The 16,248-nt window shown below is 41.4% G+C and overlaps 1 protein-coding gene across 1 annotated transcript in view; it reads left to right on the plus strand.

The window, feature by feature from the left end:
* The window catches only part of ITSN1 (intersectin 1), a 412,894-nt gene that overhangs the window by 360,046 nt on the left and 36,600 nt on the right, over nt 1-16,248 (plus strand). The window contains exons 30-31 of the mRNA XM_033949572.1: nt 96-217; nt 6,519-6,625. Of these exons, the coding sequence (XP_033805463.1) occupies nt 96-217; nt 6,519-6,625 (229 nt within the window). The remainder of the gene's footprint in view (nt 1-95; nt 218-6,518; nt 6,626-16,248) is intronic.

The following is a 16,248-nucleotide window of genomic DNA, read 5'->3' on the forward strand; positions in this document are numbered from 1 at the left end:
TGGTTTGAAACAATGTGCATGCTCTCATGAACTTTCCCACAATTCCAGTTAACCTTTGACCTATGATAAATGTTCTGTTCTTTTGTGTCTTACAGGGTGCGCAGATTTACATCTCTTGGACATGTTGAGTCCTGCTGAAAGGAAAAGGCAGGGATATATCCATGAGCTGATTGTGACAGAAGAAAACTATGTCAATGATCTGCAGTTAGTCACTGAGGTAAGAGAAGAACATACCTGGCTGATGTGGAGAAGTTTATCTTTTCTAGTTCTGCTTTTCAGTGGTTGAACAGCTTTCAGTGATTTACCCAAATGACTGACTGACACTCTAATGTAAAATAAAGACCATGTAGTGTCCATCAAAACCAGAGGTAGAAGCATTTCAATCCAGGAGGGCACCCCTGCACAATATCAAGGCCTTGCAAGTGGCTGCATAGGATGCAAGTATAGTGATATGATAGGTCGGAAGTAGGTCAGACATTTATGCATATGGGTCATGGAATACTGTCATTTTGATGTTAGGCATGAGCATTTACATCAGCCATTGAGCTGGCGTTAATGCTTGCCTAAATACAGACTTATGCTAGTATTTGATAACAGCAACTGCTGGCTACAGACTTTCAATAGTGTTCTCTATTAAGGCTGAAGTTACATGCATCACAATCAAGAAGCCTTGAAATAACTCACTCGCAGACCTCAGCAGTGCAGCCAGTATGAGTATTAGACTTTTTCACATATGGCATATCAGCACCAAAATCATCATTGGTCTCATTTATTCATCTTTTGTAAATATGCTTTAAATATAATTTCTTTAAATAGTTTAAGGTAGAAAAAATACTTTTAGAGTAAAATTGTACTCATCTTAGTCTAGTCTACACAGATGGAGGGGGGGGTTATCACTCCGACACAGAACTATGTTTCGCCTATACAAGGCTGTATCAAGGAAATCCCCCTTTAGATCAGCAGACTCATGTAAGTCTCATATGAGTCTGCTGATCTAAAGGGGGATTTCGCCTCATTTTTTGATTAAAAAAATTGGAGCACATTACTCCTTTTTATCAAAAACTTCATTGGGTGCCAATAGAGTCCAGAGTTCTGTTTAAATTCTTTAGTATTGTTATAAAGCAGTTTTCAGTATGTTACCAGACTATCTAACTCTTCATTTTCTCTTGAGTCACTTTAACAAGAGTATACGTAGGATTAACCTGTTTAACTATCCCTCTATTAAATCCTATCACTATAAGAAGTTTCTTGAGAGAACTTTCGCTTTCCAGGCCACTGAATTGAATACGGGGCTTGGAAAAACTATATTAGAGGCTACCTCTTATTTTGATTTTAGAAAACTGTTAAAGACCCATCTGTTTGATAGGTTGATGCCTTAATATGTTCCATATTTTTATAAAAAATCTCATGTTTTAACTGATCTATTCCAATTTTATTTGCTTATTTTACCTCTTATGTTATTTCTATTCACACTGTATGTATTAACATTCCTTGTTGTAAGCCGCATCAAACTTTTTGATATAGCAGTATATAAAAAATAAATTATTATTATTATTTCCTTGATACAGCCTTGTATAGGCGAAACATAGTTCTGTGTTGGAGTGATACCCCCCCCCCCCAATCCGCGTAGACTAGACTAAGATGAGTGCAATGCGAAACATAGTTCTGTGTTGGAGTGATACCCCCCCCCCCAATCCGCGTAGACTAGACTAAGATGAGTGCAATTTTACTCTAAAAGTACTTTTTTCTACCTTAAACTATTTAAAGAAATTATATTTATAAAAGATGAATAAATGAGACCAATGATGATTTTGGTGCTGATATGCCGTATGTGAAAAAGCCTAATACTCATATTGGCTGCACTGCTGAGATCTGCGAGTGAGTTATTTCAAGGCTTCCTGATTGTGATGTGAGTATTATATAACAGCAGTTGTATGCATAGCTGCTATTATAGAATTCCTGTTTAGTGTACATCATCTCAGTACCTAAATTTTAGTGGCCTTTTGAGAATTTTTGCCATTATAAAGGTGACATATGCAGCTGCACACTTTAATAAAAATAGCCTTGACAAAAGTTCCCACTCCAGGTCACACCTGCTCCAAGACAATAGTAATTTTGTACATGTAAACATTTGTAAAAGTCAGCACATATGTTCCTGTTCTACCTTTCCAAGAACACCTATGCATGTACTGCATAAAAGTAGGCGCTTTGTTTTCCTAATTTTAGAAGCACCCACTAGACTGCATGAAACACTGTTCTATAAGCTCGTCACATTTAAAATTACCCTCAGAGTTATCCAGAAAAAGCAGTTTTTGTATATGCCATCCATCTCCTCCAATGTTAAAAACTATAGGACTGGAACATGTCATTTGACCTCTGACCCCGCTGAGTTCCTGTGATTTGTAAATCCACCCTAATATTTACAACTGATTCTAGTGGATAAAGTGTAAAACATAAATGGTGGAGAAATCTTCAGTCATATATGCTGCCTTTAACAAAGCTGTGAGGACCGGTGAGGTAAATGCTCTGATGCTCATGGAATTCCTATGCGTATTGGAGAATTGACCTCGCAGGCCCATGGTAGAAACCTCTACTGTGGCTTTGAAAAAGGAGCCCGTAGTGTTCAGTCACTTTACTTGCTTGCCTTGTGATCCTTCAACCATTTGGTTTCTCTCTTTTATACCTTAAATATTGATGTATAAAAGAGAGTTCTTTATCACAAAACCCATTTTTTTTTTAGATATATATATACAGTAAAACCTTGGTTTGCAAGTGTTTTGCAAGACAAGCAAAACATTTGATTAAATTTTAACTTGTTATACAAGCAATGTTTTGCAATACAAGTACATACAGTATACGCATGTCACATCATCACAACTGAGCCGATGGTTCTTCTCTCTCTGACGCTGCAAGAGTGTAGTGACTGTTCTAAACAAGCAAAGTCTTGCAATACAAGTACGTATAGTATTTTGTATTAAAGCTTTTGGGTTATGGAACGAATCATCTGAATTTCCATTATTTCCTAAGGGGAAATTCGCTTTGATATACGAGTGCTTTGGATTACAAACATGCTTCTGGAACGAATTATGCTCGCAAACCAAGGTTTTACTGTATATATAGATCTTTCAGCCTTTAAAAAACATAAACCCTATCATATATATATATATATATATGGGTTTATACCTTGGTGTTGTATGTAATATTAACCACATCAATATGTTCATCATATTATTATATTTGATGCATCATCATTGTTATACAAGTTTTAATGTTGTATTTCTTGTTGTTTGCATCAATAAAAATTGTTTGAACTTAAAGGCTGAAAGACCTCAAGTGTCCACAGCTGTCCGGATTTGGAAATAATCCTACCAGAACAATCTATTGTGAACTATCATTGGTCTTAATTGCCTTTCTTTTATCACTCTTTTTTAAAATTTTTTATTGTATTTTATTGACTAATGCGTAAAGCGATGGTGATCTATCAGCTACTACTCATAACGGAATTACTGTTTTCAGTTCATTGTTCATATGAGTATTTGTCAAGGCTTGCTTATTTTGTAAAGCCTATGATACTTAGCTTTTAAAATCCTGCTGTTATGGTAGTGCTGGCAGCTCACAGCTATATTGGAACGCTATAGAAATGGCTCAGCCGATGTTCACAAATCCTGGCTGAGTCACAAATGCTCTTGTTTCGCTCGTTTCGCTCAACGGAGTGTCTCCGTTTCACTCTGTCACGAGCTTCATCAGGAGATTTACTGTTGTTGAATCGTAATGCTCCTTCCTTTCAGCAATCATGGCCGCAAACGCCTAAATTCATAAAGAATAAATCCTCTGAAGAGGGATGCGCCTTCCTCGCTAGTGTCGTGGAAAAGTTTGCTAACAGCAGGATTTTAAAAGCTAAGGGCTCCTTTTACAAAGGTGCGCTAGCGTTTTTAGCGCACGCACCGGATTAGCGTGCGCTACCCGAAAAACTACCGCCTGCTCAAGAGGAGGCAGTAGCGGCTAGCACGCGCAGCATTTTAGCATTGTAAAAGGAGCCCTAAGTATCATAGGCTTTACAAAATAAGCAAGCCTTGACAAATACTCATATGAACAAAGAACTGAAAACAGTAATTCCGTTATGAGTAGTAGCTGATAGATTACACATTAGTCAATAAAATACAATAAAAAATAAAAAAAGAGTGATAAAAGAAAGGCAATTAAGACCAATGATAGTTCACAATAGATTGTTCTGGTAGGATTATTTCCAAATCTGGACAGCTGTGGACACTTGAGGTCTTTCAGCCTTTAAAAAGCATAAACCCTAATCATATATACGATGGCAAGTCAAATGCGTGCAAGACAAATGCGCGTGGACAATTGCACGGAGACAAGTGAGCGCAAGACAATTCAGCGCAATGGCAATTCAGCGCAACGACAATTGTGGACCTACTACGCCCATTTACCTTACGCTATAACAGTGGTCTCAAACTCAAACCCTTTGCAGGGCCACATTGTGGATTTGTAGGTACTTGGAGGGCCATAGAAAAAATAGCTAATGTCTTATTAAAGAAATGACAATTTTGCATGAGGTAAAACTCTTTATAGTTTATCAATCTTTCCTTTTGGCTAAGTCTTAATAATAATATTGTCATTTATAGCTAAATAGATATGATCAAGAAACTGTTTTATTTTACTTTTGTGATTATGATAAACATACTGAGGGCCTCAAAATAGTACCTGGCGGGCCGCATGTGGCCCCCGGGCCGCAAGTTTGAGACCACTGCGCGATATTGACTTGCTAACACAATCATGCTCAAGACGTTGACGTAAGGATGTAATGTACGTCATTGTCGTACGTGACTGCGTTTTGCAAATGCATTTTTAATCACTATGGTTACCTAGCCTCTTGCCTTGTGATATAAAGTCCTGCGCGCTATTGTCTTGCGCTCAGTTGTCTTGCGCTCACTTATCTTGTGCTCAGACGTCTTGCGCTCACTTGTCTTTGCACATTTGGCCACGCGCATTTGTCTTGCGCGCATTTGGCTATGAATCTATATATCAAAAACAGTGGATTTTTGTGATAAAGAACTCTCTTTTATACATCAATATTTAAGGGATACTTGTCATAGGGCTAGATTCACGAACGGGCCCGATCCGGGCAGATCCAATGAATTCAAAAAATTCCAATATGCAGAGGGGGCGATCAAAGGAACGCCCCCATCTGCCTGCCCGGATTGCTCTATAGCGATCCCAGCGCATGCGCAGACCATCTGTAGATGGTCTGCGCATGTGCTGGACCTCCAGGCCCGGCATAGATTTTTTTTTTTTCTGTGAACTGATTAGATAGAAAAAAAAATCTGTGGAATATTTTCAGGAAAAAGAAAACCTATGAATGTTGTCCAGATTTTGGGTCTGATTCATTGAGATTTCTCTATGACCCCCAATTCTGCCTCTGAGCGGGAGAGGTGGAATCGATCTTCAGTGTGTTATTGAATTACCACCACAAACGAGTTTCGCGGGGAAGGGTGGGAGAGTCGGGGCAGACAGGCAGGTGTGTTTGGGAAGGAGACATGAAGGAGATCAGCCGGGGCTGGTGGTGAGAAGTGCAGCCCTGCTTTTAACACGGGCTCGCAGCGGGGCATGGCCAAAGAGAGCAAGGCAGCATGGCAAAATAGGGCAGAGAGGCAAGGGGGGAATAGAACAGGGCAGCATGGCGGAAGAGAGGAGAGCAGCAGAGAGCTGGGCGCTTTTTGGATAGTTTCAGTGCTGCAGGGCTGGGATTTCAGGCAGAGAGCAGGACAGTCGGAAAGGTGGTGAGCGACTGGTCCCCAGCAGTCGCTTCTTTTGATCAGCCAGCCCAGTCGGCGTTCCTGAAGTTTTCTTTAGTGAATCACTTCCTTTCTATATTTGCATGCAATTCCCCCTCATTTGCATGCGCAGATCTGATGGGGCAGTAATCGGATCGGGAGTAAGTGAATTAGTGAATGGGAGTGGGGTAGCAAAGTGATCGCAAACCGATCGGTACATGATCGGTTTGCTTTGTGAATCTAGCCCGTAGACTTGGTGCACGGAGGATTAGTTAGTTCTTTCTATTATAATCAACAGCAATAGTCATCAATTAAGCAAAATTAATTCTCTGGCTGCTTTTACATCTTTTAATAAAACTGCCCAAATCTGAACCATGTATTAAAAAGATAGATGGAATTGATTGAACAAGCGATTGTAGATGAAAATTAACCAAGAACAAATCTACTTTAAACTCTACAGAGTTATAGTCTTCTTTCCTTTCACAAGATTAAGCTCTGGAACTGTCTGTGATTGAACTGACATAACTTTCAGAGAGTTATCTGCCGATAACAGCAAAAGTCAGAGGAAAGGTTTATGTACAGTGTAACTAATGAGGACTGAGAGACAGACTGACCGCAATCAACCAAACTCCATGTTACCATGTTAGGCAGCATTAGGAAATGTCAGGAATGCTTTCTGAACTGTGTACGCCTTTATTAGTAATTACATGGTCCCCTTGTTCTATTTAGACATTTCAGAAACCATTGATGGAGTCGGAATTGCTGTCAGAGAAGGAGATTGCTATGATTTTCGTCAACTGGAAAGAGCTGATCATGTGCAACATCAAACTACTGAAGTAAGGCTCTGGACTGTACAAGCAGCGACATGAGAAGGGGGAAGGTCTGTGCTCGTGGTCTGGGCTCTCAAAACTAGTTTGGTATTATTGTTAATCAACAAAATCTTTGGGCTCTGTGACGCTCTTGGACCAATTGTAAGAACAGTGTTCAAACAATTTGAGCAGAGTAATTAACCGCTTAACCAGGTAAAGCCATAAGATGAAAACTGCATTGCCTTCTGTGGCTAAAAGAATGTCCCACTGAGAGCAGAGCTAGGGCCAGCCAACAGCTAGGGTAATGTTTAAAGTCATCTTTCTAGTGCAACAGGAATATCAGTGTTGACCAACGGGTATTTACCCTCTTTTACTGCAAAATCAGTACAGAGCCTAATTTATATATTCTTCTGCTTCTCCTCCTCTTTCTCTGGGCTGGGCTGGATTTCCTGTCTTACACAGGGGTGTCCAACCTTTTGTCTTCTCTGGGCCGCATTGGCCAAAAAAAAATGTTCTGGGGCCGCACAAACGTGCTAATGCTGCAGCAAGACAGAGGAGGGAGCCGGCAAGATGGTAAACACCCAGGGGCAGCAGAGGAAAACACTGCATCACTCTCAACCGGGGCCTCACAAAATACTTCATGGGGCCGCAGGTTGGACACCCTGCTAGGAGCTTCTTTGTTCTGCTCATGTTTAATTTCTATGTTTTTTGGGTTTCTCTCCCGTAAGCGAGGCTTTTGGTGCTGCAGTGGCTCTCTGTTCCCCCAAGACATCTCTAACTGCAAGAAGATACAGACTCTCAAGGCAGAGGTCTATAGCCTGCAGACATATGGTTGGCCTGCATTAACAGCCTGGAGGCTCAGGGACTTTTCCCTTGAGAGCAGGTTTGCCCCAGGTTTCATCCACAGTGGGCTTGAGTGCAGGCGGTGTAGCTTCCGTGGTGGCTTTGTACTAGGATCTTGGCTAACTGAATTCCTTCCCCCACAATGTCATGCAGGCTCTGGTGGGGGTCTGGTCCCATGGGGAGACTGGATGGCAGTCCAAAGAAACAAGCCAGTTTCCCTTTGTCAAGCTTGTCTGAAGCAGAAATCTTCTCTTACCTCTGACTGAAGGTTCTCTGTGAGCAGCTCCTAGCATCCAGCATAGCTGCTACAGCCTATGGGAAGATCAGGGGGAGAGGTCCTTAAAATTTAATTTTAAAGGTTGCTGAGGCTAGGGACAGGGTCCCCTCCCTCCAAAAAACACTTCCCTGAAATTTTTGTCTTTCATTTTTGCCTCCATAGACCATCTTAGGTGCTAAAATTGCTATTGCAGTGAATTTGATCTTAAAAAACTTCATCTTTCTCAAAACAACTAGTTGTTGTTTTTTTTTATTAAAAAGGGCATAGATGGTGCACAGGCTTATTGGGCTAGAGTGGGGTTCGTTTCTGAGGTATTGGATTTTGAGGTAGTTCAGTCTGTTGAATGTTGTTTGTTTAATATAACCCCACAGACCTTGCTGTTACGTTATTGAAAATGGATTGCAGTGGTGATGACAGCGGCATGGTTAGCTGCTGCTTGGAAATCAATGGACCTTCTGTCAATGCAGGTTGTGCATCATAAAATAAGTTATGTGTATAATATGTCTAAGCTGACAGCTTTACGTAGAAATCGTATGGGGTCTTTTCAAAAAATTTGGTCTCTATATATTTTCTGGAAAGAGGGCCTTGATACAGTTTCTGTTTAAGTAGTCACCCTGGGGTTTTCATCTCCTTTCATTTCTTATCTGGTAGCTTTCCATTCCCAACTTGTATATCCTAGACTCTCTTGGGAAGGGGAGGGGCAGGGGGGGTATCCAGAGGAATCGGGTAGGGGGATTGGGGAATGGTGGAGTTTGGGTTAGTTAGGGTACATCATTTGTATTATAATAGACCCTATGGTTACCTGTATGCGATATTTGGTTTGGGTGGATTTTGGAGTTTGATTTGATTTTGTATTGTATTTTGCAGTTTTTTTCAATAAACTATCATTTTTAAAAAAAACCCAAAAAGGGCATAGATGAACTCCTCAGGTGGAGATCCTTTGGATTCATGCCAGATTTGCAGCGGATACCTATCTGAGGGTGGTCATTGTTCCATGTGCAACACGGCACATGAGGGGGGGAGGGGCTAGAGCTTCAGGCTTCACCCCTTCTCATGCATCTGAGAGATTTGAAGCCCATATGGAACATTTCCTGGGACAAACATTTCAGCTGGAGCCGAAAAATGGATAGGTTTGTGTCCCTGGTGAAGCACAGCTGTATGCCAGTGGACAAACTCCAGAAGGTACCACAGGAGATCCTGCCAGGTCCCTCCGGACAACCTGGGTAGTGTTTCTCTCCCAAATTCATACATATGATGTGTGAAGGTTTTTTAAGCTACAGAAGCTGGCCTGGCCCATTGAGAGGCTTGGTGAGAGTAGTGCCTGGGCTTCTCCCCACCAAGGGTGTGGGGTCCCCTAGTCAAAGCCGTGCTCAAGTGTCAGGGACCCAGACAGCGCAGGATTTGGACGAAGAGGATTCAGAGTCCATGCCTCTACTTTCTCAGTCGGGGTCCTCTGTGCTTGGAGATTCAGCATCTCAGCTTTATGGGCCAGACCACGATGAGATGGCAGCCCTGGACCTTGGAGAGGACCTGACGGTGCTCAGGCTGTTCAAGCCATCTGCTCTACAAGGAATCATTACAGGATCCCTCCAGGAATTAAAGCTCGAGCCACCCTAGACCTCTACTACTGGGCTTGATGGACCTTTGGTCTATCCCAGTATGGCAATTCTTATGTTCTTATGTTCTTAAGAGCAGCACAAAGGCACAGGTGACATGCTTTCCCTCACATCCAGACATTACCAGGATGCTAACTGACCACTGGGAAGTCCTTGAGGGTAGCTAAGTCAATGACAAAGCTCTACCTGATGGATGCCAAATTCCAGCAGCTGTTTAATACACCAAAGATGAATTCTCTAGTGGCGCAAGTTTCTAAATGCACCTCCCTTCCCAGGACCACAGGATTCCCAGGACCACAGACTGGACTTTCTCATTAAGAAACAACTTGAGGCCATAGCACTAGGCCTAAAAGTGGCAGCAGCAGCGTCATTTGTCGCTCAAGCTAAGCATACCATTCAAAGCTCAGCCGGGCTGAAGACCTAGACGACAGCAGTGACCCCCAGTTCCTTCTAGTGGGGGTTGATTACTTACGTAGCAGATGCACTGTTTGACCTTTTAAGGGTCTTGAGTAAGGTCTCGGCATATGTAATCTCTGCACGCAGAATGCTCTGGATCAGGCAATGGGTGGGAGGTTGAGCAAACTCCCCTTTAAAGGGCAATTGCTGTTTGGCAAGGGTCTCAACAATCTGATGGCCAGTGTGGCAGATTGTAAGCCAAAGTCCTTACCAGACAGTAGACCGTAGGACCCAATCGGGGAAATTTTCATGGCTCCATGTGTTTTCGACAGTACTTGGAAGCATCGACTTCCCAGAGAACATTTCAAGACCCAAGACAGAAGTTTGGGAGTGCCAGGCACCTCCAGGTTGAGCACACTTGCTGCGTCGTGGCTCAACATAGGGTACCTTTTGATGCCAATTAACACACACACAGATATATATTTTCATAAAAATAATATTTATTCAATTTGTATCAAAATTTAAACTTGAGGTTAAAATTAGAATGATTTATTTATTTATTCCATTTTCTATACGGTTCTTCCAGGAGAGCTCAGAACGGTTTACATGAGTTTATTCAGGTACTCAAGCATTTTTCCCTGTCTGTCCCGGTGGACTCACAATCTATCTAGTGTACCTGGTTCACAAAGTACAGCGTGAGTTTGAACCCACAACCACACTCTCCCCTCCTAAAATGCCAATTAGTTATGTGCGCTACATGCATTTCCATAATCCATAATCCTGTTCTGTATGAGGGAGACTTGTTACACATGAGACAAAGTTGTCTATGCATGTGGAAAAAAGTTCTCCACTGAATCAGAGCTATGTAATTGCTTATATACTATTACAATGACTGGTAACACATCACTTCAGCTTCCAATACTTAGCTAACACATTCTTTTAAAAGGCGAGACTATTTCAAACAAAGAAATACTTTAGGTTTTGAACAGACTTAAAGAAAACATTTGCAAGGTATAAAAATATATTTCTTTTATAACAATTTCTAAGATATTCTAAATATGTATTTAGGATTACATATATGATAATATATATTCTTAAAAGGAGCACTCCTTAGTACCACTTAAGCTGGCAATTTACCAAAGAAATGCAAAACTTGTTTTTAGAAAGGATATATCTTTTCTTTAACCAAAATCTTTTTTATAAGCTCCGCATGTCTTTCTACAGTCTTAAAGAATGAAAAAAAGCTCTTTCTGACCAAGGTAATTTTTTCTGGAAAACTGACAGTTTTTCACAGACACAAAACCAACTAATTTCTTCTTAAAAGTCAGGTGGGCTACACGAGTTTTTCCTATACTAATAAGAGAAAATACCAGTTTGTGAACAGAAAATATTCTTAAATTAAGAAACCTTATATTTTAAATTTAGTTTTAAGTTATTTCACCTAAACCAGGCAGGGTCAAATAGTTGACCTATCTTACTTCTTAGGCCTCTTGGAATGTCTAGTGTCTGCAATTAAGCCTCAAAGGCCGAGAATCTCCATGGCAACGATTCAGGTCAGATAGGTCAAACTTCACATGTCTACCTTCTCTGGATGTCTCAAAGTTTACTTTAAACCTCAAAGTATTTATAAGTTTTTAGAACATTTTCCTATTTGAATATCACATAATACATTCATGCTCTTGGTCACCTTTCATTCTTTCTTGGATCCAAGACATACATACATACATACATTCATATTTCACATCTATATATATAAAATCGGAGGTGTGTATGTGTGTGTGTATGTGCCGCGATCACGCAAAAACGGCTTGACCGATTTGAACGAAACTTGGTATGCAGATCCCTCACTACCTGGGGTGATATGTTCTGGGGGTCTCGCGGCCCACCTGCACACGTGGGCGGAGCTACAAACAGAAAATCAGATTTCACCCATTCATGTCAATGGAAAAAATATAAAAAGCTGCCATTCTCACAGTAATTCAAAAACGGCTTGACCGATTTGAACGAAACTTAGTATGCAGATCCCTCACTACCTGGGGTGATATGTTCTGGGGGTCTCGCGGCCCACCTGCACATGTGGGCGGAGCTACAAACAGAAAATCAGATTTCACCCATTCATGTCAATGGAAAAAATGTAAAAAAGCTGCCATTCTCACTGTAATTCAAAAACGGCTTGACCGATTTGAACGAAACTTGGTATGCAGATCCCTCACTACCTGGGGTGATATGTTCTGGGGGTCTCGCGGCCCACCTGCACACGTGGGCGGAGCTACAAACAGAAAATCAGATTTCACCCATTCATGTCAATGGAAAAAATGTAAAAAGCTGCTATTCTCACAGTAATTCAAAAACGGCTTGACCGATTTGAACGAAACTTGGTATGCAGATCCCTCACTACCTGGGGTGATATGTTCTGGGGATCTCGCAGCCCACCTGCCCACGTGGGTGGAGCTACAAACAGTAAATCAGATTTCACCCATTCATGTCAATGGAAAAAATGTAAAAAGCTGCCATTCTCACTGTAATTCAAAAACGGCTTGACCGATTTGAACAAAACTTGGTATGCAGATCCCTCACTACCTAGGGTGATATGTTCTGGGGGTCTCACGTCCCACCTGCACACGTGGGCGGAGCTACAAACAGAAAATCGGATTTCACCCATTCATGTCAATGGAAAAAATGTAAAAAGCTGCCATTCTCACAGTAGTTCAAAAATGGCTTGACCGATTTGAACGAAACTTGGTATGCAGATCCCTCACTACCTGGGGTGATATGTTCTGGGGGTCTCGCGGCCCACAACTCTATGTTGCTTGCTCAAGGCTGGGTTCACCCAAGAATTTATATGTTCTTGCTCCAGGAGGTGAAACTAAAAATGTTGTTTATAATCACGTTTTGCGTTAGTTGTATTGTATTCATTTTGTCAAATATTTCACATTATAATTTGAATATTGTACTTTTTATTAAGCTGTAAAAAAATAATTTCATTCACCACTATAAAGTATCTTTATTTGAATCCATTTACAGTGTTATTGCTATAATTAAATACCCGTGCAACGCCGGGGCATCAGCTAGTATCCAATAATTATCAAAGCACATAGAAGAGATTTTATCATACAGGTTTCCTTTGCTCAGGAATGTGAAATCATATATCTTCATTACAACTAGACCAGAGGCCCCTCTACCAGGCCTACCAGTATAACAAAGGAAACACTCTTAAGGCGGGAAAGTATCCTTTAGCTAAAAGCCTGAACACAAATAGAGAGAGCAAGAACTCAGGATTTCACCTCACCTTCTATAAATGTAGGTGCACTTAATCTTTCCTAAATCCTGCTTAACCAGAAAATTACACAATTATATATTATGCACCTAATTTTCTTACTAACTATTCCCAGTTTTTCTGGCTCTGGCTGTAACCCATATTCAGTTTCTGTATCTCTTTCCCAGAGAAGCACCTAACTTTTCATATGCTTTAAATTGGGCGTTGCCTTATATATCAATTTTATCTCTAGCTAGTTTACCCAGAACCATATGGAAAGTAGGTTTCTGCATGTAGAAAAATCTACATCCATCTGGGGCTTCTTTTTTTATGTTTACATATATCAAACAAAATACCTCTTACACTGTCCATCTTAGGACAGCTTGCCACACCCTTGTCTATTTGCTCTGTTCCCACTAGACAGTAGCAACTTAAGGTGTCTGTATCCCACTCCACTGCAGCCCCCCAAAATCAGCAATGATTCCAGACCTGTTGCTCCTCCTCCTCCTCAGGTAGGGGGAGTTTTTGGTGGAGTTTTCACATGCCTGGATGCAGATCTCTTCAGACTGCTGAGTGCTGGATATCATTCGGGAGGGATACAAGCTAGAATTCTTTCAACCCCTTCTGGATCTCTTTGTAAATTCTCCTGTGGGAAAGCAGCCAGAGTTCTGGCAATAGTACAAAGATTCAAAGATCTAGGAGCCATTGAGGCTGTACTGGAAGGCGATACTCAATATACTTTATTGTGCCCAAAAGATACTCAGATGACTCTTAGAAGCAGTTCACTGTGGAAGCTTATACAAAGGCTTAGAAGTATTTCCAGAGCTGTGGCAGTCAGACACACACAGATCTGACCAAGGCCCCAATTGCCATGGTCTTATCCATTCTTCAGGAAGGGCTTGTTAAAGGCCTTACAGTGGGTTCACTTAAGGTACAGATAATGGGTCTTTCCTGCTTTAAAGAGCAGATCAAACATCGAACCTTGGCTTCTCATTCAGATGTGTCCAGGTTTTTGAAGGGCACATTGTGTCTTCGCCCTCCTGTACACCAGCCTTTTCCATCATGGACTCATAATCTCGTCCTGCAGGCACTAACTCGGGCTCCATATGAGCCCTTAGAGGAGGTTTCTCTCATGGACTTAACAGTCAAGACCTTGTTTTTAGTGGCCATGACTTCAGCCAGAAGGGTATCAGAATTGCAGGCTCTGTCCTGCAGGGAACCCTTCCTTAAGGTTTTGGAGTCAGGTGTCTCACTTCGATAGGTACCATCCTTCTTACCAAAGGTAGTTTCACTGAAGGTAGTTTCAAGTTTTCGCATAAACCAGAAAGTTCATCTCCCGGCCATTTTGCCCTCCTGAGCAAAGTAGGAAGAAAAGATCCTGAAATGCCTGAATGTTCAAAGAGTTCTTCTTCACTATTTAGAGATGATGAACTAGTTTTGCCTGACAGATCATCTCTTCTTGCTCCTGGGTGCAGCATGACGGGGACAGTCAGCATCAAAGGTGATCATTTCAAGATGGATTTATCTGGAAATTTCTTCAGCATATATCAGGAGCTGAAAACAATCTCCCATGGGAGTAAAGGCACATTCCACCAGAGGGGTGGTGTCCTCCTTGACAAAGGCTAGAGCTATCTTGCTTGAAGAAATCTGTAGGGTAGCCACATGGTCTTGCCTTCAAGTTTTACCAAGTTTTACAGGGTGGATGTAGCAGCCAGAAGGGATGCAGTTTGGTTCTGTGGTTCTGGCAGCAAGCTCACTTGTCTCTACCTAGGCACTGGGGACTACTTTGATATGTCCCACTGGTCAAGACTGATATTCCTGTTGCACTAGAATGGAAGATTATGTTCTTTCTTTTGTTAATCTTCTTTCTTGTAAACAGGAATATCAGTCTTGACACTCGCCCTGTTAGTTTGTTAGCCTGCTTTCTGTCTCAGACATGTCTGGAGGATCAGATATCTTGATTACTTCCACTGTCCCTTATGGCCAGGGAGGAAAATAAATTTTATTACAGGTAGTGTAAAAAAAAATTGTAAATTGAGTATCTTTCAAATGCAGGATGCACATGTTTCATTTCACCTCATTATGCATTGCAAAATGTTTTAATTAATGCTGGGGGTTTTGTTTTTTTTGTGTTGTCTCAGGGAGAAACCCTGCATCTCCTCTCTTTCTGTACCCACTCTAGGGCTGATTAACTGCTTTGATATAGACTGAGGAAATTCAGCCCAGCCCAGAGTGAAAAGAGGAGGAGCAGAATAATATGTAATGTAGGCTTTCTACAGACTTTGCAGTAAAAGAAGATAAATACCTGCTGGTCAAGACTGATATTCCAGTTTACAAGAAAGAAGATTAGCAAAGGTAAGAACCTAATCTTCCAATATTCATAAGATATACTTTTATGCATGATGAGAAGAGATGTTTCCAGGGGTGTATTGAAGGAGGATTTGGACTTGCACACATGCTTTTGTATTTTCAAACGTATGCACATTTCTGTGACACTTTGGCCCTGATTCTACAAATGATGTTTTATTTATTATTTATTTTTAGTATATGTATACCACTTATAGCCTAAGTCATTTGCATTCAGATACTCAACCAATTTTCCCTATCTATCCCGGTGAGCTCACACTCTACCTAATGTACCTGGGGCAATGAGGGATTAAGCGACTTGCCCAGGGTCACATGGAACAGTGTGGGAATTGAGCCCACAACCTCAGGATGCTGAGGCTGTAGCTCTAACCACTTCGCCACACACTCCTACCTAACTTAATTTTCTTAATTGGGGATGTTAATTGAAAGCACCGTTAAAAAAATCCATTAAAAAATTAATTAGTTTGGTAGGCGCCTATCACTCTAAGTAGGCATCTTCTCTGAGGCACCTACCGGCAAGTAGGCATGGTTAGGGGGTGAATGCAGGGCAGATTTTGGGTGTGGTTTAACGTTCATTTAGGCCAAGAAAACCCTGGCCTAAATAGGAGTGCACCTAAGGTTTCAAAACCTACTGGTGCCTAAGAGGTGTTGTTTGGCACAGTTCTATAAACAATGCCTAGTGCAGGGGTAGGGAACTCCGGTCCTCGAGAGCCGTATTCCAGTCGGGTTTTCAGGATTTCCCCAATGAATATGCATGAGATCTATTTGCATGCACTGCTTTCAATGCATATTCATTGGGGAAATCCTGAAAACCCCAACTGGAATTTGGCTCTCGAGGACCGGAGTTCCCTACCCCTGGCCTAGCGGATGACTGACAATTATGCTCAACAGTGCG

The sequence above is a fragment of the Geotrypetes seraphini genome, chromosome 6 (assembly GCF_902459505.1).
Source record: "Geotrypetes seraphini chromosome 6, aGeoSer1.1, whole genome shotgun sequence".
Classification (NCBI taxonomy): Eukaryota; Metazoa; Chordata; class Amphibia; order Gymnophiona; family Dermophiidae; genus Geotrypetes; species Geotrypetes seraphini.